Here is a 26712-nt window from a genome sequence, read left to right as displayed (position 1 = left end):
CACACTGACTTCCATCTCTTCCAGGCTGAGGATAGCATGCAGGAGGCCCCTGGCCTTCGGGGGGTCTGGTGAGCAAGCCAGAGATCGGCCCCCAGGCCCTGGGGCCAAGGAGGGGCTAGACTCCGCTCTGGAGGCAGAGGGCGGAGAGAGGCCATCGGGGCACAGGACAGAACTCTCTGAACAAGCTCAGGGCCTGGGCACCTGGGCCTGCTGCCAGGAATGCGCTGTGGGTGGACAGAGGCCGGAGCTCTTAGCCTCTGCCCCTCTCGCCTCAGCCCTTGCACCCACATCCCGAGGGAGCTGCCACTGCAGAAACACCTCGCTCTCACCCACGGTGCCCATCCTGGACCCTGCAGTGGCGCCAGCTCCTGGTGGAACCTCCCCGGCACCACGAACCCTCAGGGCTGCCCCCAGGGACCCCGACTCACCCAAGCTGCCGGTGCAGAGGCAGTTGTGGGTCCGCGGCTGGGGCTTGGTCTGGTGGCTGTCCAGGATCTGCTGTACCAGCTGCTCCACCGAGAAGCCGGAGCTGCTGTTGCCGTTGCTACAGGTCCATTTGATGCCGTGGACTGTGGGGAGAGAGGACAGATGTGACGGGCGAGTGCAGTGGGCAAGGCCTGGAAGGGGTTGCTGGAGGTGTGCTCTAGGGCTGGGAGGGGAGGGGAGGGGCCTGGGCCTGGGCGGTGGGCCCTCAGCCCAGTGCTGACCACTGAGCAGCCCTGGGCTTTTGGCTCGGTCCTCCTCCCTGGTACTGTCCCAGCCACTGGCTGTGGGGTGGGGAGGGAAGCAGGGAAGGGCTGGCCCTATGGACTAAATCGCCATGTCTAATCATCTGTGGGTTGTCAGACATACCCTCTGTCCTTCTCCTTGGCTGGCACAGACGGGCCAAGGGGTGGCCAAACCCCAACTCTGGCATGGGGCCCAGCCCAGTACTTCCTGGGTAGTCCCCAGGGTGAGGGGCAGTTCTTCTGCCCTTGCTGGAAGCTTCTCCCATAATGCCTCCTGGGTAGGGTGTGCTAATGTGCTATGGTGCTGAGAAGGGCTGTGGAGCACGGAGCCCTTGGGGACATGTCGGGTGCCACAGCAGGGAGCTGGCCCACACGGGGACCTGGATTGGGTCCGGTGACACGCTTGCTGATTTGGGCAGTTCACAGCACTGGGTCCTCTGGGCTCTTGCCTCTCCAGGGGGCCAGGCAGGATGCAGAGCCTGGAGGTTTGGTGTTTCCTGAGTGCCGCTTGGCAGCAGATTGCTCTTGACACTGACCGTGGGGCCAGCCCTGCCCTGGGACTGCCCAGGGGGAAGGCAGGCTGTGTCTGGGAGTGCTGGAGGCAGCTCTCGTGTCAGCCTGCCATGGCAGCTGTGCCCTTGGCTTGTGTTGGTCATGAATGTTCATGACATTCCAATGGCAAGAAACCCATAAGTGAAGGGGTGTGGCTTGGTGGGAGCCCCTCCCTGTCGGGTGTCCCAGGCCCCGGGGTTGGCGTGCTCTCCTCAGTCTGTAACCCCGAAGGCCTACAGGGTCTTACATCCTGTCCCTGTCCTTGGAGGGAGTGGACACGGGCCGAGGGGCACCTGGACTCCGAGCTTCCTGAAGATCTGCCTGCTTGCAGCTTTGCGTAGGGGCAGTTGTACAGGGACCTGTGTTGTGGGCAGCCTGTTTCCTGAGATGGCAGAGCCTCTAGCTTGGGCTCCTTGGAGGAGGAATTCTCTAAAAATCCAGGGGGCAGGGAGGAGGGCTGCTGGTGTTGGCGCAATGCCCCCTCCTTGGGTTTTCTCCTCTTGGGCACCTGTTACTGTAGCCAGACTGGGTCCCTGTCTCCAAGTCAGCCCCTGCCGCCAAGGAAGCACACAGATCAGAGGGCCTGGGGAGCCAGGGAGGAGGGTCAGTGGTCCCAGGCCTGTCCACTTGCCCGGTGCCCTCCATGCCCTGGGACCCTTCCAGACCCATTTGTCAGACAAGCAAGCAGAGGCTCAGGAAGGGAAGGGAACAGCTGCTGCAGGGACCGGCAGGTGGGACTGTGGACCTGGCTAGGCTGTGCAAGCAGAGGCCTGACCTGGCACTGCAGGCCCAGCCTGGAGATGCTGGCACGGCTGGGTGCGCTGTGTCAAGCATGGCACTCGAGGTGCGAGGGTGCTGACCAGGGCCACTGGGCTGATCTGCTGCACAGCTGAACTCAGCTGGGACCACCCCCGTACAGAGCCCCTGGAGACCCAGGGCAGACCCACAGTCAAGCCAGGCTAGCTGTTCTCCAGGATGTGCCCACCTTAGGGAAGGAACCGTCCCCAGGCAGCCCAGCACTGGCTTCCGGCCTCCCAGGGCCTCGGGCTGGGGTCGGTGGGCAGCCCAGCACTGGCTTCCGGCCTCCCAGGGCCTCGGGCTGGGGTCGGTGGGCAGCCCAGCACTGGCTTCCGGCCTCCTAGGGCCTCGATCTGGGGTTGGTGGGCCCTCTAACCTCTCTCTGCTCATCCAGCTCCCTGCCTCCCCACACTGAGGGGGGTGCCAGCTGCTTTTCTGCCTCACGCCTTCCTACTGTTGTAAAGGTTCTGAATGCAGACCCAGCGGAGGGTAGCAGATTGTGAGCTGGGATTTACTGGATGTGTCACACGGATCGCCTACTGTCCTGCCATCCCCTCGCCTCAGGTGTGGGGGTAGCCCCCATCCTGCCCAGGTGGCGAGCTGTTGGTGCTGAAGGTCAGATGCCATTCCCAAGACACCTCCTGCGTCATGCTCTGCTGGCCGACTGGTGATGAGTCAGCGGGAGAGGGGATGCCACACATGTCACATTAGGAGGCAGGGCTCACACACACACCTCCTGCTTCATTAAGCAGCCACAGGGAGGCTGCACAGAAAGGCCATGAGTCAGAACATGCTACATGGAGGGGGACAGGGGAGTCCCAGGAAACACCCCACCCATCCCTGCCTGTTCACAGAGCCCCTGTACGGGTCCTGCAGTGGCCTTCCCTTCCAAGGGACCTGGGCTGGGGGAGGGGCCAGGGATGGAGGACACCCATGTCCCCAGAAAGACTAGGACCAGGCAGGTCCCTGAGGATGCCTGGGGTGCCCGGGCTGGGGCCGACAGCCTGTAGCATGGCTGGACCTGCTCAGGCCAGCAGCAGCCAGGAGGGACACGCTGACCACCCATGAGCAGGCCAGGTCCCCAAGAAGGCATGGGGACCATGTAGTCTCCTGCAGCAGGGCCTGGCTGAGATGGAGTTTGTGGAGCTGAGGCTGGGTGCCTGTGGCGGTACCCGCCCCCTCCCCACAGGCCCATTCCCACATTGACCTGGTCCGCACGCTGTGTTTACCCCCAATATAACTTGTGTCGCTTCCACTAATATGAATAATCAAGACGAAATGATTGGCATCAGCAGGTGGCCTGTGCTGAGAGCGTCTCCTGATGAGCAGTTTACGCAAGAGGTGGCCAGCCGCCAGGAAGAGAGACTGAGACCCAGGGGAGGGGGCTGGGGCAGGGCTCTGCCCGCTTGGCCACCCATGCCTTGGCCACCCCAGGTCCCTGGGAGAGGGGCAGAGCTGGGCCTATGTGTCCCCGGATCCACTTGCTGAAGTCCTGTCTCCCCCCGCTATCCTGGGTTGGAGTGACTGTCATTGGGGGAACAGGTCTTTAAGAAAGCAACAAGCTTCAATGAAATCCTGTGTGTGGTCCTCCTTAGTCCATGACATTGGTGTTTCCTACAACAGCAGGACAAGACCCCAGAGTGCAGCCGGGGCAGAGGCCTCCCCAGACAGCACCCCTGCTGGCTTCCAGGCCGTGGACTAGCAGCCTCCGGATGCGAGCTATGCAAGGGGCCACTGGGCTGCTGGGCTGCCGGGCTGTGGGGCTCAGGAGGGCGCCTCTCAGGCCGCCCCTGGGCGTGAAGCCGTGTGCAGCATGGTCACCTGTCACCAGCAGACCCCTGCTGCTCACAGCCCCGGGGGCTGGGGCCCCACAGGAGGGCAATGGAGACACTGTCCCCCAGAGCCCTGCTGTGGCTGGGAAGGTCAGCTGGACACCTCCGCTTGGCTCCACCCCAACACGGCTGCACAGGGGCCAGCGTTTCAATAGGGGCTGATGAGGGGACAAACGTGCCAACTGCGGCAACAGCCCAGGCAGACTCAAGTGCCCTGTGGGGTCCAGGTCTCCCCGTTTGCCAACCCCCAGACCCCAGGGAGAGACACCCTGCCTGCCACTGTATCCTGGTGTATCAGTGTGCGTGTGTTGTATATGGCGTGTGTGGGGTGTATGTATGCATGGGGAATGTGTGACGTATATACATATGTGATGAAGTGGGTACAAGCGAGTCGCCCACTGCCCATGCTGTATGCAAAGTGCTCACTGATGTGGGCAGAGTGATGTGGGAGCAGCCGGTGCTATTGGCCTGGTGGGCATGGAGCTTCCTCGTCCCTTGGGGTCACGGCCTCTGCCCCTGAGCTCTGGTCATGGCAACACCAACACCAACAGCAGTTGTGGGTGCCAGGTTTGCGCCAGATGCCAAGGACCTGTAGCTGGGTCTCCAGACGGAACAAGCATCAGCCAGGGCCAGTGCTGGCTGGTTCTCAGGGTCCGGTCCCACCACCAGGGGAGGGACGAGACATGCACATTCCCAGGCCCTGTCTTCCTGCATCAGGAACTTGGGGGGTGGCAGTAGCCAGGCCCCACAGGCCTGCAGGGGGTCAGGCTGGTCTCGACCGCCCCAGGGTCCTCCGATGTTCTTGTCACACATGCAGGAACAAGGGCCTGAGGTCATCCCGCAGGTGAGTGGGGCTGGGCAATGGCTCCCAGTGCAGGGCTGTCTCAGGATGGATAGGACAGCTGGCCACCATGCAGCTGGTCAAGCCCACTGCCCCGATCAGGGCAAAAGAGAAGCTGGGTGGCGAAGCCTGAGAGAGTGGGGGCAGAGTCGGGTGAGGAGAGTCCAGAGGAGGCCACTGGACGGAGGAGGTGAAGGCCGCCATGAGGCTGCAGAGGGCTCTGAGGGCCTGGAGTCTCCAGGGTCGTGCCTGGCCCCACCCACTGTGGCTGAGACGGCGGGAAGACAGAATTCACCCCAGCTGATGTAGGATTTGGGGGGCAGCATTTGGCTGCGGCAGGGCTGCCAGGCTTGGGGCGAGGGAGGAGGGCGTGTGGAACCCTGGTCATGCGTGGAAGCTGCCAACGTGGGTTCCTGATGGCTCAGGGAGAAGCTCGTGGACAGAGCGAGGCCACGTGGGGAGAAGGAGCTGGGACTGCGAGAAGCTGATAGCCTGCGGGAGCTGTGTGGCTACAGCTGAGTGTGGCCTGGGGAGCCTCGGTGTTTTTATCTGTAAAGTGGGTGCCTTTGCTTTATAAAATGAGTACTTCCCTAAGGGTTCTGGTTTAGCGACACCTGTGAGTGATGGAGGTGGGCCTGGGTCAGCAAGCGGAGCTCCGGGTCGTTCCATGGCAGCCTAGGGACCACCTTCCAAGCCAGCTCTGCCTCTGCAAGGACAGGCAGCAGGGGAGGTCCAGCGGGGCTGCGGTCACCATGGCAACAGCACAGGCAGCACCTGCTGGAGCTGCCATACACACAGGAGGGGATTTCTTGGTGCTTTGGGGAGCAGGTGATGAGGACAAGCAGCCCTGTCGTGACCTGGAGGGCCCTGGGCGGCGGGGGTGGGGGGTGGGAGCGTCCTCCTTCCCAGCCCTGCCTCATCTGTAACTCTCCCACTGGCCTGCCACCTCAGAAAGATCCAGAATGACCATTTCACTTGCTCTCCAAACCAAGTCTCCTTGGCAACGCGAGAAGAGGGATACTGTGACCATTTGCCTGGGCAGTGGGACACCCCGGGAGATGGTGGCAGCCACAGGAGTGCCCTCTGCCATGCGGGGCGGGCGGGAGCCCCTTCCCACTCCCGCAGGCCGTCGACACTGGCAGGCTGTCACCATGGCAACAGGGTCACTGGGCAGTGGTGTTGTTTGAATTTTTGCTGTATCCTTGTTGACAGGCATCAGGGCCCCGCTTCTGATTCCTTGGTTCAACCGGATGAAATTTTCATTAGATTTAACTTCGCCTACCCAGACACCCCTGCGCTATTCAATTTCCCCATCTCACCACTCAGCTTCGGTTCTCCTATTGGTCCCGGGGACAAGATTTCCAGAAATCTCATTTTCAGGAGCGCGGCAGAAGCTGAGGGGGCGAGGATGGCGCGAGCGTGCCCACAGGTGTGTGCGCGGCAGGGGGCGCGTGCGCGGCAGGGGGCGCGTGCGCACCTCTCCCCAGGGGGCTTGGGGTTCTTGGTGCTGAGAGGGCCTCTGGGCTCCCTTCCAAAGGGCCGAGGCCGGGGCCTGGGGTTCAGGAGGGAACCTGAGGGGTCGCAGAAGGAGCTCTGTGGCTGTTGAAGCAACGACAGAGGGGCCGTCAACTCCAAGGCTGGCCTCAACATCCAAGAGATGGCTCAGTGATGCGAATGGCCGTGGTTTCCTGCCTGACCACGTCCAGCAAGTCCCTGTGGCCAGTTGGCCCCATTACTGAGGCCGGGCCTCTCGTGTGAGGGTGAATGTGCTAGAAGGTCTGATGGTTTGGGGTTGCCCAGAGTGCAATGGGGTGGGGAATGAGGCTTCATTGGTCATCTCCACGTCAGGCGGCTTCGTGGTTCTGTAAGCTTCTTTTCATTCAGGCACAAATGCAGCCAGCGTCCTAAGCCTGCCTCAGGAGTAGAGATGGTTGCAGAAGTGACCAGCTGCCTGCCCAGGCCTCCAGGCCACTGGGCGGTGGAGGGTGAGGGACCCCCTGAGGCATTCCAGATGGTTTTCAGGTGGTTTCTGGTTGGATGGCTGACCAGAGGCCAGGTGTCCGAGGGGATGCTGCAGGCAGGCGGTCAGCTCCCACCTAGCAGGCTTTGGGCCTTCAGGGTCATTGGAGAACAATTCTGAGATTCTGGAAGTGTGAGCCAGGGCCAGGAATTCTACATTTGACAAGAGGCAGTTTCCAGCTCAGAATCAACTCCACATGATGGAGACAGCTTTGGGACAGGGATAAGTCGAGCTGTGTCCCCGATACCAGCCCTGAGCTGCATCCCACAGAAGCCCATTGAGAAAATAAGCAGAAGCAAGGGGCTGCACCCTTGCCCCCCGGGCAGGGCATGGGTGTCGGAGCTCAGGGCTTTTCTTAGTTCTTTCTTGGGTTCTGAATCTTTGACCAGAGGGAGACACACACATTTTCAGTACAAGCCCAATTCCCAAGGGCCAGCAGGGGCAGCAAGTCCCCACCCCAGCCCTGGCCAGAAGTTCCTACAGGAGGGGCACCTGCAGACCCCAAGGCCCATGTGCCTGCCCGCAGGACCAATGGCTCTGGACCCAAGGGGAGAGCCAAGCTTGCCAGGGAAATTGCTCCAGCCCTCTGGCACTGTCCCATCCTCCTGTGGGATTGTCAGGTCCCAGGCTCACGGTCAGGGAGAGAGATTTTTGCTCGGGATGACACAGTTGATGTCCCTGTTGCTGGGTGCCACAGGGATTCAGGTGGGCTTCCTCTCGTGGTACCCCACGTTGTTCCCAAGTTCAAGTCAACACGAGTGGCAAGGTGCCACTTGTTCTGTGACCTCAGGACTCCGAGTCTGCAGAGAGACCCCAATAACACGGCTGCCCCTCCCACCTGACTGCCCCAGTAGGAAGCCCACAGAATACAGACCCCCCACTCTTGCTGGACGTGCTTCAGCTGGGGCTCCCCTGAGAGGATGTCTGGGGACCCCACTGACAGCCCTGCTCCTCAGGAAGTCCTGGTTCTAAGGCCCCAGAGTCCTGCTCCGTCTCTGCTCTGGCCTTGCTGTGTCTCAGCGGTGTGGGTGGGGGGTGGGGCAGCAAGTGCCAGCTGACTCAGAGGAGGCCCAGAGACAGGGTGCCTCGGCCTGCCCTCGACTCTCGTTCCCTCACTGGTCAGAAGGAAGCCCTCAGGACTTTGCAGCCACAGCACACTGGCTCTGTGATCAGAAGGCTCCTTTGTCAGCCCTGGGCCCCTCCGTCCCCCACGGGTTCTGACAGGGCTGAGGGACAACTCCTGCAGCTCCGGGATGGACCTCCCGCCACCAACTCAGCAAACATGGAGCTTCAGCCTCAGGCCTCTGCTTTTCTCAGCACTGCCCGCCCCCGCCCCCACCTCCATGCCCAACCTCCTCAGAATCCTACACGGCATCCTGGCATCCCGGCATTCCGGCATCCTGGTCCCTAGCCCTCCACACCCATCTGGGACTGAAGTGTGCAGCTCAGTGGGCCGCTGCCGGCCACCAGGTGGCGCTCATCAACCAGGAACGGGTGCTGCAGGGCCCAGGGAAGCCTTTGTTGATTTTACGTCTTGATATTCTATAATCACCAGGATTACAATCTAAGCAAAAAAGCAAAACAAATAAACACCCCCCCCCCCCACCGAATCTTTGGTCTTTGTCTGGAAAAATCACAAGGAAACAAAAGACTGATGACAATGCAGCCCGGGGCTTGGGTGCTAGCAACAGCAAGGCCTCCCCCACAGGCTGGGTGAAGTCTGGGATGCTGGAGGTGGAGTGCCCTGCTGGCTTATGAAGACCACAACCATGATCAGGTCACTACCATGACCACAGCCAATCATGACCATGACCGCAATCAGACCACAACCATGACCATACCACAACCACAACCAGACCACAACCACAACCAGACCATGACCACAACCAGACCATGACCACAGCCGATCATGACCATGACCGCAATCAGACCACAACCATGACCATACCACAACCACAACCAGACCACAACCACAACCAGACCATGACCACAACCAGACCATGACCACAGCCAATCATGACCATGACTACAACCAGACCACAACCACAACCAGACCATGACCATGACCACAGCCAATCATGACCATGACTGCAATCAGACCACAACCATGACCATGACCAGACCACAACCACAACCAGACCATGACCATGACCACAGCCAATCATGACCATGACTGCAATCAGACCACAACCATGATCAGGTCACTACCATGACCTCAGCCAATCATGACCATGACCGCAATCAGACCACAACCATGACCATGACCAGAACCACAACCACAACCAGACCATGACCATGACCACAGCCAGTCATGACCATGACCGCAATCAGACCACAATCACAACAGTGAACATAACCAGACCATGGCCACAACCAGACCATGACCACAGCCAATCATGACCATGACTACAACCAGACCACAACCACAACCAGACCATGACCATGACCACAGCCAATCATGACCATGACCATGACCACAGCCAATCATGACCATGACTGCAATCAGACCACAACCATGACCATGACCAGACCACAACCACAACCAGACCATGACCACAACCAGACCATGACCACAGCCAATCATGACCATGACTGCAATCAGATCACAACCATAACCATGACCAGACCACAACCACAACCAGACCATGACCACAACCAGACCATGACCACAGCCAATCATGACCATGACCGCAATCAGACCACAATCATGATCAGGTCACTACCATGACCTCAGCCAATCATGACCATGACCGCAATCAGACCACAACCACAACAGTGAACATAACCAGACCATGGCCACAACCAGACAATGACCACAGCCAATCATGACCATGACCACAATCAGACCACAACCATAACCATGACCATTACCAGAACATGACCGTGACCAGACCATGACCATGACCACAGCCAGTCATGACCATGAGGAGAGGCAACAGCCAGGGAGAGACCTTGACCCAGCTGGCCTGCTGTTGGCTGTCACTCCCCTCACCACAGGGCTCCCTGTCCATGGCCCCTGGACTTCCCCAGGGCTGCCACAGACTTCTGCCTGCCTGAAGGCAGCAGGGTGGCCTTTCTGTGTGTGGGAGGAGGAGGCTAAGCCCTCGGCTCCTGCAGGTAAGGACCCAAGATGCTTAGGCGTAACCCAGAGTAAGCTGGGAGCCACAGTAGCACCTGGTCCCCCACAGATCATGCCTGAACCCCAACAGTGCTCCATCCCAGTCCCATCACCACGCTGAATCTAGGCGGCCTCCATGTAACACACCCAGGACCCTCATCACCACGCGCTCCAACCGGCCTTGCCTTCCCCACACTCCTCATGGCCTCCTCCTTCAGGGTCAGCGTGGCTTGGTCATCAACACTCAAGTGCTCTCACGAATCACACCCAGCACGGCTTCCATCCCCTCACTAGGGAGGGCTTCGTCACCTCACACTGCCCCGCCTCGTTTATCAGCACAGCCTTGGTCATCACATGCCACGTGACCTCTGTCCCCTCATACTCGGTGTGACCTCTGTCCCCTCACACTCGGCATGACCTCTGTCCCCTCACACTCAACATGACCTCTGTCCCCTCACACTCGACGCGACCTCTGTCCCCTCACACTCAACATGACCTCTGTCCCCTCACACTCAGCGCGACCTCTGTCCCCTCACACTCGGCGTGACCTCTGTCCCCTCACTCGGCGTGACCTCTGTCCCCTCACACTCGGTGTGACCTCTGTCCCCTCACCTTTGACATGAATTCCGCCCCCCCACTCAACATGACCTCCATCCCCTCACATTTCACGTGCTCTTCGTTCCCTCACACTCCACATGACCACCATCTCACATTCAACATGGCCTCCATCCCCTCGCACTTGACATGACCTCAGCTCTTCACACCCCTCAAGGTCCCCACCCTGTCACTCCCCCAGACCCAATGGCCTGAACCTTGTGTGTTCCCTCAGCTCAGTGCTGCCCAGGCAGTGCTGTGCCCCTGTAAGCTGCTCCCTACAGATACGCCCCACAGCCTCCTCGGCTTCTACCCTCCCAACCCTCCACACCCTCCAGGCACAAGGACCACCTGTCTCCTACCTGCCTCCCATGACAGTTGCCTCTCACCCTGGCAGTGCTGGCACTGGGCATGGAGGCAGAGTAACATGCCCACCTTGGTGTCATCTGCTGGACTCGTGGGCAGGATTTCCCGGGAGAGTCCCTGAGGGTAGGACCTGGGTTTCTCCTCGTGGCACCGGCTGAGCCCATAGCAGGCGGTGGGCAATTGCTCACTGTCGGGTCCTGGGGTCTACAGGGTCTTCGAAAGTCTTTGAGTGCCCAGGAGTGCCCAGCTGTGTGTAGGCTCATTTCCAGGGAAGCTGCCACTGCCCAGTATTGGAAGTTTATACTTCTGGTATGGCCATGGTCTGGACCCCAAGCGCTACACATCTGAGAAGTTCCCTGACGTCCAGGGACTCTGGGGAGTGGGGTCCGTCCCCTGGAGGGGCAAGAGGTCCTACCCACCTTGGTCAAGCCATGCCCAAGTAGGAGGGCATGAGCCTCCACCAGAGACTTGTTGCTCCTGCCTCCAGGGCACAGAGCCAAGACTGCTGTTGGATGCAGTGGTCCCAGGCTGCACCTGCTGGGCTCCCAGGTGTCCCTGCAGGCCAAGGGTGGCCTGAGCACCTGGCGTGGTCGGGGGGGCTTTCTGTGTCGCATGGATGTAGGAGTGGGCTGGGCTTTCCTGTGTGTCCCCGCTCTGCTGTGTTGCCAATGGCATCTGTGCAGAGGCCCCAGGGCTCAGGACCAGGGGAATCTGGGAGCAGTGGGCTGGGAGGTGGCTCCTGGGTGACCTCTGGGGCCTCCGAGGCCTGCGGGGAGGCCCAGGGCTTGCCCGGCAGTGCAGGGCTGTCCAGCTGGCGGGGCAGTCCACAGCCAAGCAGGTAACCTCTTTAAGAAGAGCTGTGAGCCCAAGGTGTCCCTTTTGCCTCTCACTGCAGATGGCTCCGCCTTACCCACTGCTAGGCAGGACCTGTCACTTCTCGGCCCCCTCCCGGCTGCCAGGGAGAGGGGCAGGGCGGAGAGCTGGCAGGGGCGTGGGGGTGCTCCTAGTGGGGCGAATGTACTCAGAGCATGCTAGCTCCACATGCGGCCAAGGGCCTCAAATGAAGTGGAGGATTAGCTAAGCTTTATGCTTCTTGGCATGGGACAGGGCGTTCCTTGCACCTGGAGCTGACCGTATGATATGACAAAGCTTCTGCTAATGACGTGGATGGCAAGGATGTGATGTGAAAGGAAAGATTTTTTTTTTCCTTTATTCCATCTTCTCCCCTTCCCGCTGCTTGGAATGCAGCTGTGATGGCAGGAGCTGTAGCAGCCATCTCAGGCTTTCTGAAAGGGGTCAGTATCCTGAGAAAAGCAGAATTGCCCTCTGGGAAGAGCCTGGGTGGCTGACCAGTTGACAAGTGGGGTGGTCATATTGACCGTGAGTGGCTCTGCATCAGAGAAATTCCCTCCCGTTCCATTTAAGCCACTGGCAGCTTTTTACAAGATCCCAAGGGGCAGAAGGGATCTGTGGGCGCTGGGAGTTCCCACCAGACCCCTGAGTTTTTAGTCTGGGTTCTGGAGGAGGCAGCCCCAGAGTACTGGTTGACCAGAAGGCCTGACTGCAGGCCTTGGGGTTATGGGGTTCTCCTGGGCGTCCTGAGGCCCCCATCTCGCTGCAGGTGAGCCTAGGGCTACGGATCAGCATCTTTCTTCCCCGCCAAGAAGCACAACATTTTGATTAAGCCCCTGACAAGCCTGCCGCAGGGCAGAGAAATTTGGAAACGTCGGGAAGTCAGATTGCGACATCTTTGAAGGGACATGATTTATGGGGGCTGTGGGGAAGCCAGCGTGTCTGGCTGCAGTGCTGGGCTGCACGCCTGGTGCCGGAAACCGTGCCTGGTGGGCTCTTGGCACACCTCTGCTTTCCCAGGTTCCAATCCCATTAGCCCCAAAGCTCTCACTGGAGCTGCCGGCCAGGGCTGCACCTGCTGGGCTGTGCCTGTGTGACCCATGCGTGCGCCCACACCGGTGAGCCCCGGTTTGTCAGGGCAGCCCTTTGAGGATAGCTCTGTGGGTTGGGGACCTAAAGGCTTCTGACCCAGGGAATTCCTTCCTGTAGGCCGACAGCTGCAGGAATGTGCCTGGAAAAAAAGGGGAGGAGGGCACCCCGGGAAGGTGGGCTGTGGCTGGGGAGCCCCAGGCTGGAGAAGCCCTGGTCTCCATTTCCCCGCATGAGCCACCCCTCAGGACCCACATTTCACCAGCGACAACTGAGCCCTCAGAAGAGGATCCGGGCTTCCCCTGAGGGTGGCAGCTGCTGCAAGGTGACCCGAACGCACCCATGGCGATTGTCTCCCAGGAAATGGGTGTGCAAGGCCGGAGAGCCACAGCAGGTCCTGCTGAGCCAGCTGGAGGCAGAGGTCCCAGGTCCTGCCTCTCTGTCTCCAGGAAGGGACTGGGGCACAGGAGAGGGTGGCTGAAGGTCCTGCAGCCTTGCCCCTCCCACTCATCAGCTCTGCTTCCTGCTCTGGCTGAGTGGGAGGCTGTGCCCACTCCCGCCAGTGCCCACTAAGATCACTCAGCTGAGCCGAGCCCTGTCCAGCATGGGGTGGGCAGGCCTGGCCACTGCTAACAGAAGAGGCGGACAGGAGGGCCTGGAGCTGGGGCCCCTGTACCCCAACAAAGAGGCCGCCTGGGTTAAGGGTCTGGGCGGTCTCCTCCTGCATGGCCCCCTTCTCTCCCAGAGCCCTCGGTCCCCCCTCACACGCATCCTCAGACACGTGGCTGCCTCTGCGTGCCTGGGGACCCTCAGGAGGGTGGTGGCTGCAGGTGCCCCCGGGCCCTAGCTTGGACTTGGGAAGGGTGTGTTGGTGGCTCCTTGGATCCTTCCCAGCCACCGCCCAGCTCATCCTGATTCCTAATGAGCCAAGACCCACTCTCCACGGTACCGGTGGCCAGCACTTCTGGTACACCCCGGGCCGTGGCCTGGGGTTGGGCAGCTCACAACCTCCTTGGGACTAAAGACCCATGCTTGCACTTCCCAAGCCTAGCTGTCAATGGGGGCAGGAGAGACATCCTGGGAGCTGAGGCCCAGAGAGCTGAGATCCCGACGGAGTCCCTGATCCTGGTCCCAGTCCCCCGGCTCCCATGGCGTTTGGCGTTCAGTGACTTGCCCCTGAAAGATGCTTCAGCTGGCATCACTTGGCTGACACACTGAAATCCAGCTCAATTTCCATCACCATTTGCCACCCAGGCTGGGAGCTGCCACGGGTCCCCAGTTCAAGATGCTCGGCTGAGCCTGGGGCTGGCACAGATGGCCTGGGGGTGGGAAGCAGGGCCAGCTGTGGCCAACCCCTCCCTGCAGCCCAGTCCAGCCCCTCTCCCAGCTGTGGCCTGGAAGGAGCGGTTCTGAGAGCTCTTTTGGCTCTGTCCTTGCTCCGGCTGTTGTGTGGGGACGTGTATGTGTTTCTCGGAACCTCACCTTTGTTGCCTGTGCTATCATGGGCTGGATGCTTTGGGGCCCTGCCTGCGGGGAAGCGGTTGATGAAGGTGCACTGCGATGCAGACAGGAGCAGGTGCTGGGGTCAGCTCCCGGTGTGAACCGAGGGAGGCAGGGCCCCCACGGCCAGTGCGGCTACTCACACATGGGCTTCAGCTGCCCGACGAGCTCCTCCTTGGTCCATTTCGCCCACTCCTTCTTGTCAGTGTTGATGGAGCAGAGGATGGGGCCGCAGGGCTTGCCGCAGTCCTCGATGGCTGGCACGTTGAGATAATGCACCAGCACGATGTCGGGGTTCTGGTGGGAGAGCACAGAGACTGGCAGCATGGGGCTGGCACGGGGCCTGCCCCGGTTAGGGCACCCCCAGCCCCTAGCAAGTGCGAGCCGAGACAGCGTGAGGCAGTGTCCCGGCCTGCAGCCACTCAGCACCATGCAGCCCTGCCCCTCCCGCGGTGATCCCCTAGAAAAGCCACAGGCCTGCAGGGCTGCTGTGTGACTCAATACATAGCGTGCATGGCAGTGCCATGCCACATGCCAGCACCGGTGCCCACGGCGTCTGGGCTCTGCTTCACGTCAGCCATGCACTCATTGTCTCTTCCTATTGTGGGCAGCCCTGACACGGCCTCTGCCCTCTTCTGTCTAGGGCAAAGTAGTGGGCATGGCACAGGGGGGCAGAGTCCCCTGCTCCCGTTCTCAAGGACCAGAGCCCTTCCTGACCTGGGGTCTGCCCCCAGCTGCCCCTGCCCCTCACTGAGGCAACATCACCTAGGGATCTCAGGCCTCCCTGGTGCCCCACTGGGGGCTTAAGAAGGGGAGAAGTCCCCACGGAGCCCCAAAGAGTTCGGTGCAAGCCGCTCGGTCTCTGCCCTCTGCCTGCCCTGACAGGGAGGCGTGACTGGGGCTTGGCAAGGTGGTGACTTAACTGTAACGAGTGTGGGGCCCACTGGAACCTTCCCAGGGCCCCCCAAAGGTGAGGCTGTTTGTTGGGTCGGATCAGTGGTGTTAAGTCATGGAGAAACCTTCGCGACACTTGATAGATGAACATGGACATACCCAGGCCGGCCTGGCCCAGCCCTCCCACCCCGACTGGAAGGCCTTCCTCCTTGTCCTAAGGATCTTTTCTGCTTTCCCCAGTTGCTATTTGACCAGGAGTGGGCAGGACCCCAGGCCCTGAGCAGGATGTGGTCCGAGCGAGAGTAAGAAATGAAGCCATGAATCAATCCATCATGAGTAAGCAACAGCTAGACTGGACTAGGACCGGTGTGAGAGAAGAGACGGGCATATCTTAAAAGGATTTTCAATAACGGTTGAAATACAGGTTTTTTTTTTTCCTTGCCAATGCTCAGTTAACCAGGAAATTAAATCAACACCAACAGGAGCTTCCTCGTTACTGGCGGCTTTTCTGGATTGCGGTAATCACGCTCCTTAATAATAATGTTAATCCCTGACATCACACACACTCTCTTCTTCTCCAAGCACTTTCCAGCCATTATCTCATTTGATGCCCATGTTAGCCAGGGAGGCAGGCTGGGCTGAATTGGGCAGGGCAAGGTGCCTGCCATCCTCACCAAGGGACCTAAGCTGTGGCTTTGCCCAGAGCCATGAGGCTAGCCAGGGCCAGGAGCCTGGGCTGGCAGCCAGCGTTCTGACTCCAAGCTCAGTTCCTGCCAAGACATGTGCTAGCCTCTTTTTGCTTGGCCCAAATGCGTTCCCACCTCACCCTGGCCATATGCTGAGGGGGAGGTGGGCTGGGCAGGTGTGCTATGTGCCTGGCACGACTGGGGTGGCCCTGGGGAGAAGGGGGCAGGTCTGTGTTCTGCAGCCTATTGTGTTGTACCCTGCAAGGCTGGGGCTGGGTGGAGGAGTTGCCTGGCCTGGCTGGGTGGCAGTGCCAACTGCTGAGCAAGGCACTTACAGATCAAGGAGCCACTGGAACCAGCCAGCTCCCTGGGGCTGCCTCTGATCTGGCCCTGGGAGCAGGAGGAGCCTGCTCTGTGGGAAGGAGTCATGTGTCAGCCACTGGGAGTGGAAGGGCGGCAGCCTCTTGTCCCATTGCTCCTCTGAGCCAGAAGGCCCCATGTACCTTGCAGGAGGCCAACATGGTGGCCCACCCCCATCAGGAAGCGGACCCCAGATGCTGCAGCTCCCGCCTACCGCCTTCTGCACCACCAGCCTTTCCACCTGTTCTCTGAAGACAGCACAGGATGCCTGCCTTCTCGGGGAGCCTTCCTTGATGGCCCAGCTTCTCCACCTGCCCACAGCAGGATGGTGGTTGGCTTTGAGTCTGATTGGTCTGGATACGCTATCTCTTCAACCTCTGCATGGGAAGCTGGAGGTGGCAGAATGTCTGGTATTACAGATTTGTACAAATGAAAGCCAGGAGGGAGCCCAGTGGGGCTGGTGGGAAGGCAGGGCATCCTGGTGGGCTCAATTGAGACCAGCAGCTGGCTGGATGAGGTCACCAAGGAGACGGGGCAGAGTGGCCACCTGCAGCAAAGGGAGTGTGAGCAGGCATTGGGGGGACCTGCGGGGAGCTCAGCCGGCCACTCTCTCGGCGTCCCTGCTGGGCTTCATTCTGTGGCGCCTGGGACCCGGAGCAGCCATCTTCTACCTGGCCCACATCACTCTCCAGGCCCTGCCCTGTATGCTGCAGGAGGGACAGCTCAGGTTGTGACTCTCCAGAAGGTTCTGGAGCTTCCTGGGGACTTTGTGTCATCCTTGGCTTCTTGACCACTCAGTACACACCACCCCATGACCCTCTCCCTGTCTTCCTGTCCTCCCACTCGCTGTGAACACCAGCCAGGGCTGCAGGGCATTCGGGGGTCCCTTGTGCCCACTCAGGAAATTCCACAGCCCAGGGAGCTGTAGGCACCCCTAAACCCTCACCTTGCAGGACTTGAGCACCCAGTGAACCAGAGAGCTGCCCAGGCAAGGCTGTGGCTCTATGATCATCCAAATCCCAGGCCCTCGATGGGTTCAGACCTCTGATGCAGGCCCAGCCGTGAGCAGGTGCCAGCTGACACTCTGAGGCTGAGCATCTGGGGCTCCAAGGCTGACAGAGGTGCCCAGTGAATGCACAGTCAATGAATCCCATCACCATCACCACGAAGCACTCCACGCTCCCAATTCCCCCAAAACGCCTCAAGTGGAACCTCAGAGGCAGCGGAAGCCACAGCCATGCCCACTCTGGCTGCCTGGGGCTGTTTTGAAGGTACTAGGGCTTGGAGCCCCAGGTGGTCTACAGCTAGCCTGCTCACCTGCAAAGGGAGCCAGAATGATACACTTGGCCTCCATGGGCACGGGAAGGGTTGGGAATGCTCTGCAGAGAGCATGACCCTGGGTGGCACAGGTCCTGGTGCAGGGCCCGTGGGAGCCTGGGTGGTGCCATGTGTGGGAAGTCCTCTCTGGCATTGCAACACGTGGGCTCATCCATGCCTATTTGACCACGAACCTCCACACCCCAATGGGACCCTAGCACTGCTGAACACAGTCTGTGGGAGCACTCCTGATAGGGCTCAAATGAAGTGACTTTCAGCATCTCTGGAAGGAAGGCCGCAGCAGTGTTGGGGTCTCCAGGGCATCGGGCGGCCTCCCTGCTCCTGGGCCTGGTGCCACGCACAGAGGGGGAGTTCTGGCCCCAGCTGCCCCTCTGCTGGTGCCCAGTGTCAGAGCCTGGCTGCCCATGTGATGTGCTTTCTCCCAGTTCTCCCTGTCCCAAGGGTGACCCTGCCCATAGCTATGGCCAAGGTCATTGCCCAGGGTGGTTTCCATGGGGGAGACTGTGCCAGGAGGGAGGTCGGGGCATGGGAGTACATTGCTTCCCTCCTCAGACACGGGCTCACACCGTCCTGTCCTGGGCACCTGAGCCACAGAGACCCCAGTGGGGGAACCTGAGAGTCCAGGCCGGGGACAGGTGGTGGGGCAAGATTCAGCATTTCCTCTCCTGAATGACAGGAGGTGTGGGCAGGGAGGTGAAGGACTGAGACTTGTTTAAATATGAAAATATCGCTGGCTCAGTTTGGGCAGCAAGGATCGGGCAGGAGGCCAGGGCTGAGATGGGAGGTAGGTGGGCCTGGCCAGGGTCACAAGGAGTGGCCCCTGTGACTTGACTGACTACTCAGCAGCCTCTGTCTGCAACAGCTGGGGTTTACAGTCTGTCCACTGCTTTGGGCAGCCGGGAAGCAGCAGAGAGGAAGGCCGAACCTGGGAGGCCGGCCTGGAGGGCAGGACCTCAGGCCAGGCCAGGCCAGGCCAGGCCAGGCCAGGCCAGACTAGGGCAGGGCAGGCCAGGGCAGGAGGATGGCCCAGAGTCTCCCAGTGCCTGCTCTTCAGCAAGGAGAGATGGTATTCCTCCCTTAACCATCCTGGAAGGGAGGCAAGGCAAGGAGAGGGCTCTGGAAGGGCCTGACCCCTGTGGCATTCACATCCAGGGTCCCCGGCATGGCTGTCAGTGGGGTAGGTGGGGCCCTGCTGCTGCTGTGAGCAGGAGGAGGCGAGGCTTCTGGTTTGAAGGGTCCTCCTGCACCCCAGCATGGAGTGCCCCAGGAGGCTTCTGCTGCAGGGCCTCAAGTTGCCTGGAGCAGGAGCCCCTGGGATGTTTGCAAGCTCCTCTCGGCCACTGCAAGGGGTGGGTCTTGAGCAGCCGGAAAGGAAGCCTGGGGCCCACAGCCCTCTCTGTAGAGTGAGTGGAACTGCGATGCAAGACATGGTTACAAATGCAAAGAGCTGTGGGTTTTGATAAAGAAAAACGCAGCTGCAACATCTGTTTGACTTTTGTTTGCAGCTTCATCAACGCTAAGTGGCCAATAAATCAGAGTGGCATGGGGCTCCGTCTCTTCTGCGGCTCAGTCATTAATCCCGTGCCAGTTCTCATGAAAAACGGAGCGAGGCCAACGGATGGGGAATACATACACATTGCCCTGAAAGTCATCACAGCGCATAACGGTGCCGCACACCTCCCCGCGCACCATGAGGGTCGGCCAGCCAGGAGGAGGGGGCCATGCCTGAAAACCAGCACCGTGGGCACCATGAGCCCCCTCGGTTCCATGCGTGCCCCCTTAGCGCCCTGTGAACCTGTTCCTGGATGCACAGTGAACATTGCGGGTAGGGACCTACAAGACAAGGGCACCAGGCAGCCGGGAAGCCCAGCAGGGTGGGCATGTGATGGGCCCAGGCTACCCGAGGCTGGCATCGTCCCCAGGCTGCAAGGCAGGAAGCCTCTGCCAGCTTGCTCCATGATCCAAGAGCTTTGCTACCAGTCTGCTCTGCACAGGGGGTCTGAGGTGGGGGTCTCAGGGAGCCCGGGGCAGACCTGGTCCTGGGATTGCCAGCCGGCAGGGGGAGGAGGGGTGAACTGAGGCCCGGAGTATGGGATGGGGGGAACTGTGCCTCCCAAGAAGGCCCAAGGTGGCAGGCGACAGCTGGCAGTCCCGTTGCCCAGGGTCTGCTGCCTGCTTTGGGGCACAGAATTGTTCACACTCGGTGCCTGTGGGGGCCCTGGTGTGCCTGCACACCAGCACATGCTCGCTTCCCAGCCCTGCTTTCTGAACCACGTGACAGGGCTGGGCCATTTCTGGGGCATGGAGGACCTTCTACAGAAACACCTTGGTGTCCAGGAGTGCCACGTTCCCAACCCAGCCCTGTGCCCTGAGCCCCGTCTGCACATTGTCCTTCATCCAGGCCCCGGGGTTCTGCAGGAGTCAGTGGACTGTGGCTGGGTGGGGGGCTGTGATGGTGGTGGTTGGGGGAGGCGGGCTGTGGCCTGACCTCAGGACTTGGGGCACCCTAGCCCAGGGTCAGCATCTGCTCTTTCTCAGAATGTTCCAGGGAGCCTAGTGGCCACTAGGGGGCTGTGGAGAGCTGCCCGGGGTTGAAGACTTGGGTGTGGGTCTGTGAGCTGCTGTCTTTCCTCCTGGGCAGGCCAGTGGTCAGGCAGCAGCGGAGGTGGGAGGGTACACAGCCAGAGGGCACCTGCCAAAGAGTGGAGAGAGCCAGGCCCTCAGTGTCAGGGGTGTTTGAAGCAGAAGCAAAAAGGGGGAGGAAACGAGTCCAATGAGGGTTCCTGCAGCCCCTGGTCTAGGTGGAGCCAGAGGTCAGTCACGTTCTTTCCCCCAGCCACCCAGGGCATGCTTCTGCTTTTGGGTGCTCAGTGTGGCTGGGGGGGCACAGAGTTTGTGCATAAAGCCCAGCAAGCATTGAGATGGGGGACTCGCGGGGTGCAGGGGCTGGCTGCCCTGGGAGCGCCCGTGGTCCCTTTCTGGCGCTGCCTGTGTGCCGCGGGAGCCTGGGGCCAGCAGCCCCTCCCTGCTTCCGAGGGAGGCTGGGAGACCTAATTAGTTAATGTGGGCAAAGTGGTTTGAAGATGAAAAACCATGGGAAATTGCCGAGTGCTGCTGTTGTTATTACACAATTACCGGGATTTTCCAGTTGTGGGAATGGAGTTAAACAATTTCCACCTGGCACGGGGTTCCGGGATGCATGCTGTGGGCTTGCCCGGCCTCCTTGAGGCTGGTGGGAAAAACACCCTGGAGGCAACCATGCCTGATGCTGTGCCTGGGCCATCCCGGACCCGGAGGGAGTGCTGGGGCCAAGGCCAAATGACCTCTCTTTCTGAGTATGTGAGGGAGTCAGTCTTTTCTAGAAGTTTCTGAGATGTTCTACCTGAAGGCTCCTAGGAGGCCCAGCCACTGTGGTTGGATGGTGCTGGTGAGAATATTCTGGCAAGCCTGGCTGCTCAGGACACACACAGGGCAGGGACCTGTGACGGGTGCTCGGTGGCATTGGTTGGGGGCCAGGCTTCGCCTTGGGGAAAATCCTTATGGAGGCTTTAGTAGCAGAGGACCTCGGGTGGTCATAGTGGTGAGTGGGAGAGTGACAGATGAACACTGAGTGGGTGGGGGCCAAGCACAAGGTCCATGGAGGCTGGTGCAGCGTGTGTGTGTGTGTGTGGGGGGCCTTGGATGAGCTCTGTGCCTTGCGGGAGCCACTGTCCCACATCACAGCTGGGACTGGAAAGGGCGGGAGCCTGAGAGGTGGGGGCAGGGTGCCCAGGGGGGCAGAGCTGGTCAGGACCTGGGCTTCGAGCCTTGCAGGTCAGACGGAACCCCTCTTCTTCCAGACCCCAGATTGCTAAGATTTGAGGTCCCCCTTGGAGCTCTGGGAGGTCATTGCTGCACAAGGGGCACTGTGGGCAGGGAAGACAGGACGCTCATTATCCCATGGGAGATGGGGACTGAACATGGCAAGCAGATTTTTTAAACAAATGGATGACATCTGTTCTTGGGTGGCAGGTCCGGAAGGAGATGGGAGGTTGTGGGGAGGCATCCCTCGCTGGGACCCCAATCCAGGAGGCACCACAATGTTTGACCCACCAGGTTGGAGCCCAAGCTAGATGTGTTAGCTGGGTGCTGGGCACCTGCCCATCTGTTTCTGGCCTGCCAGGGATGCGGGTGGCTGCAGCTGGCAGAGCCAGTTGGTTTGCATCCCGTCTGTGTCCTGCTCTCACCTTGAGCTGATTTAGAGCAACTGCAGATCGCAAGGGTCGCTCCAACCAGGCCTGGGGGAGCAAGCCCTGGGTCTTTCTCGGGAATGTGGAGCACCCCTGGGGGAGGGGTCCAGCAGAGACTACGGGCAAGCAGGGTCGTGCTGATGTCAGGGCATCAAGACTTGGGAGGCTGCGATTCGGGCACTTCTCTCTCTCTCGGATGTCGAGTCCATAGGCTCCGTCCCAGCAGCCTCCAAGAAGCCCAGCCTGCAAGCTTAGACTTGGCCGTGTCTTCCCAGAAGCTGGGCGCCAAACCCATTGCCCTCCCTGTCCTTCCTACCCTCTCCCAGTCCTGCCCCGAGGGCAGGTGGGCTGACCCAGAGCCACGTCCCATTAGGCAGTGAATGGACCCCATGACAATGGGATCAGTTACAGCAGCATCTCGGGAGGAGTGATGTACCCTGGCCCCTTTCCTGTCCATCTGTCCCCTCAGTGAGCCTGGAGGAACTTGTTCCTGGTCATCACCCCCACTGAGCTGCCCGTGTTGCACGGCTGCTGGAAGGCGGTGCTGGTTCTCATCCTAGTGCCTGTGGGTCCCAAGGCAGTAGCTCAGTGCAGCAGGTCCCCAGGGTGGTGGGAGCTCTACCTATTTGGGCCCAGGCTGACTGGCTCAGGGATAGGCTCACATCCCCAGCACAGGTCATTGGTGCTTCTGTCTGAATTCTGGCTGGAGCCATGAGAAGGCAGGGTGCAGCTTCCTGCCAGACTTAAACCTGGAAGAGTTAACCTGCTCCTGAAAGCCACCTCGTGCCAGCTTATCCCACAGGCAACTGGCATGGAGGAACCTGGCTTCAGGGGATGAGACAGCCAAGCCCAAGGCTTGAACTCCTGGATCCAGCTGAGCCTGAAACCAGAATCAGTTTCCCTAAAATCTCACAGAAATGGCACCCAGAGCCAAGCCAAGTAGAGTCAGAGTGGGGAGCTATGCTCCTTTAGGCCGGAGGCTGGGAAGTTCCAGTCACCTGGGGCAGTGAGTGCTCTGACCGCAGGGAGAGTCTTGATCGTCTTTCCCAGTCACAGGGATGGGATCTCTGAGATTGCTATGGCTGCACAGCAAGGACCGGGGCAGAACTCTGTTTCCTGGAGAAGCATTCTGCACACCTCCATGAATCCAGAGGTTCCCACTCCCATCTTGCCACACCATTGGACCCTGTGGGATGATGCCTCTGGGGAGGTGGGGCCGTCTCAAGGTCTTACCCCAGTGACACAAGCGTCAGCTGATGAGCAGACCCTCGTGCTAACCACGGCCCTCGGCACCTCGGTTGTGCACAAGATGTCCTCCAGTCCTGGCTCAGAGCCTTCCCAGGGCACAAGACCTGACCAACAGTAGAAGACCCTTGGCCATCAATTGTCCAAGGCCAATTTATCTGTTCTCTCATATTTCCTGCTGGGGAAACTCAACCCAGAGGGACCAACTTGCCCCGAGTGCCCCAGTGCAGGAGGAGGGGGAGAGAGGCCAGGAGCCCTAGCAGATCCCGCCCCCCCGCCTTCTCCCTGCCTTGGTCCCTTCCTCATGTTCAGAGCCACCATGCAGCAAGTGCTTGCCCCTCTCTTGGTCTGCAAAGGGGACATGCAGAAGGGAGCACCCGGTGCCATCCACTGCTGGTGGCCCCAGAACAATACTGGCTTCCACTCAACGGCCTCCTGCTCCACTGCCCACCAGGAAGGCACATCAGGAGCTCAGTGGGCTGGCCAGGGGCCGCAAGCGTAGCCCTCAGCCCTGCTTCTATCTGTTCCATGTCTTCCTGGTAGGAGTGAGGGTGGAGCAGGTGCTAGAAGTGGGGATGACTGGGAGACTAAGCCCTGAGGCCCCCTCGTCCTCCTGCTGTGGAAGCACCTGGAGAGCTCTCCACTAAACCCCATAAAAGGCAGAAGCCCCAAAGCTCTTCCCTGACTGATAAACTGCCAGCTGTGGAGCCAATGGAGAGGGAGCTGTGCCCGGCCCAGGGAGCATCTATAGGATTTCTGTGCTCTGGTAACCGTATCGGAGACAACCCAGCGATTGTCTTAGAGGGAAATCATGATTGAATTGGGCCGTATGTTTTTTTCTTAATGCACTCCCTGGTTCCTCCTTGATATCTTGGTTGGACAAGACAAAATGCAAGCACTGTGGTACTTGTGGCCCTCACCAGTGAATGTCTTGAAAGAGTGACTGGGGGTTAACTAAGCCACTGCAGGGCAAGGTTGGCATTAGAAAATATGGTTTCTCCTTTGCCTATTTACTTTTTAAATCCCTCTTTATCTTGCTCTTCTCTCCAGTGGCTCCTGGAGCTCGCTGATAACCAGGAGCTTCCTTGGGGAATGCTGGATCCCGCAGTACCCACGATGTGGGGGAGCCACCCCTGGCCCAGAGCCCAAGCCCTTGCAGAAAACGCCAGTGTGTCCCCCAGAACCAAGGGGCTTGGCTTCCTGCACTGCAACGTGATCAAACTTCTCTCCTGTCCCTTTATTGTCGCGTCCTCAACCCTCAAGCAGCTGGTGGCAGAGGGGAGGGAGTTGAATGGGCAACCCCAGACGCTACTCCTGAATGTCCCTGGGAGGCACATAGCAGCTGTCGCAGCAATGCAGCGGGTGCCTGCTGCCTGCAGGGAGTTGGGAACCCCACCACCCCTCCTCAGGCAGAGAGACCCAACCACCTGGTGTTGGCCAGCCACTGCTGGGCATCTCTAAGCACCTGCCAGCAGGGGCAGCACTAATCCACAAGGACCCTCCCTGGGGAGACCCTGCTCCTGTCCAGCAGGAGGTGAGAACGTGATAACCATCGTGTCCATATGCCCTGCACCAGGCTGGGCTCCTGTCCTTAAGCCAAGCTGTCCCATCAGAGTGAGTCATCTCTCTGAGTCCTAGCCCTGATGGTGCCAGGACAGTTGGCCTCTCTCGGCACCCCAATTCCCATGAATGCAACCCCGTGCTGGATCCCAGAGTCTCCGCGATTGGCCCAGCCACCACCATCGACCACATTGTGCTACCTCCCTCAGCCTGCTTTGCCTCTGGCTGCTCCCATGTTTTCTGTCCCCAAGGGCTGGAGCCCTTCACGTGCCACTCCTTGTCAGCACCCAGCTGCAATGCTTCTATCTCAAATCTGATCAAACCAAATCAAACCAACAAAACAAACTGCAAGAGTTTCATTCTTCCCAGAACTCCCAAAGCAGAAGCCCTGCCTAGGCTGAGTTCCACGCTCCTCAACCTGACCCTAGCACAGCCTAAGCCACAGGGAAGCCCAGCTCCCAGGAGGCCATCAACAGGTGGCTGACTGCCCTGGAGGCACTGGTGAGCAGAACATTCAGCCTGCACAGGTCATTGGAGGGTCGCCGTGGAGGGTCACCCGTGGAGGGCAGCAGGTACATCTTTACTGAGTGAGTGACCCTGTAAGCGTCTCTGGGTGCTTCTGTGTGACAGCTTATCTGAGTCTTTTCATGCTTTACCCACGGGAGTCAGGGTCTGGCAGGACAAGGGGCTGCAGCCACTCACTCATCAATCCCCACTCCCGTCTTGGCCTTGCCAAGTTTGCATTGTATCACAGCATTGTTTTCCGATAAAGCTCAAGACGGGTTCCAGAACTCTCACAGCCAAGGTCTGGGTTGCTGGCCAGCCCTGACGTGGCCATTGCTGTTTCACACATGCATACATGCATCACACAGACACACACTTGAATACACACCCCATAGGTGCACGTGTGCCACAGACATGTGCAAATGCCGCCCCCCCCCCCAAGCTACACATCCCCCTGTTTGTTTTCAGGTCTCACTGCAGCTATCTGGAAGCCAAGGAAACAGCTGCTGGGCCGAGGGCCTTGGCGCCAGCCCAGGGTAACTGGGACACCCGTGTTTGCAAAGAAAGCATTTGTGAAGTGTGAAGAAATCAGAAGAGCACCGTTCACAAACTGTGTTTAAATTTCACTGAAAATGTTCTATTTTGTGTAGAGGGAGAGTCCCTTTGGAAAAGCCACTTGCTGGCATTTGCAAAGCTCTGTTGCTATGGAGCTGGTGTGAGACGTTTGCACCCAGGAATGGCAATTAATCATGGGGCTGCAGGCAGATCGGGCCAGCAGCTCCTTTGAAGAGAGCTGATAGGAGCGGGGAAGGCAAAAGGCAGATTGCCAAGTGCCGACTCTCTGGGGTCAGGCCCCGCCTCTGCCCTCCCTGAGGCAAACAGGGGCCAGTGTGGTGCTCTGGACAGAGTGCCAGAGGTCAGAGCATTCCGGCTCACCCAGTCCTCAGTGGGGTTCTTGGGGGCTCTACCTCCTGTCACACCCCCGCAAGGGCAGAGGTAACCTATAAAGGATGCTCTTTTGTTCATTTAGTCATTCAACAGATGTCTCTCATGGGCACAACATGCCAGAGGTTTGGCTTTTGAAGGTAACTGACTGTGCACCTGATGGTCATTTCTGTGGAATTAAAGGCCTACAGGAGCCTGGGGCTGTAGCCTAGTGGCTAAGGTCCTCACCTTGAGTGTGCCGGGATCCTATATGGGACCAGTTCTAATCCCGGCAGCCCCCTTCCCATTCAGCTCCCTGCTTGTGACCTGGGAAAGCACTAAGGGTGGCCCAAGGCCTTGGGACTCTGCACCCACGTGGGAGACCAGAAAGAGGCTCCTGGTTCCTGGCTTCGGATTGGTTCAGTTCGACTGTTGCGGCCGCTTAGGGAGTGAATCAATGGATGGAAGATCTTCCTCTCTGTCTCTCCTCCTCTCTGTATATTTGACTTTCCAATAAAAAGAAAATAAATCTTAAAAAAAAAGTCTGACGGAAGGACAAGGTCACAGGGGTTACCTGGAGAACGCACCCTGCTCTCATGTATCCCTTTTACCCATGTGTCCCCTCACCCATGCGTCCTCTCTGGAGACACAGCAGAGCCGGGACATGCCAGCAGCGCACGGA

At 59.5% G+C, this 26712-nt stretch overlaps 1 protein-coding gene across 1 annotated transcript in view; it reads right to left on the bottom strand.

Moving 5' to 3' along the window:
* The window catches only part of CAMTA1 (calmodulin binding transcription activator 1), a 698792-nt gene that overhangs the window by 65707 nt on the left and 606373 nt on the right, over nucleotides 1-26712 (bottom strand). Inside the window, exons 7-8 of the mRNA XM_040987850.1 lie at nucleotides 14434-14587; nucleotides 429-569 (exon numbers count right to left, since the gene is read on the bottom strand). Of these exons, the coding sequence (XP_040843784.1) occupies nucleotides 429-569; nucleotides 14434-14587 (295 nt within the window). The remainder of the gene's footprint in view (nucleotides 1-428; nucleotides 570-14433; nucleotides 14588-26712) is intronic.

The sequence above is a fragment of the Ochotona curzoniae genome, unplaced genomic scaffold, assembly GCF_017591425.1.
Source record: "Ochotona curzoniae isolate NIBS_2020 unplaced genomic scaffold, NIBS_Ocur_1.0 contig_4792, whole genome shotgun sequence".
NCBI classification, from domain to species: Eukaryota; Metazoa; Chordata; class Mammalia; order Lagomorpha; family Ochotonidae; genus Ochotona; species Ochotona curzoniae.
The sequence above is the reverse complement of the archived record's forward strand: the minus strand, read 5'-3'. Positions and strand labels throughout refer to the sequence as shown.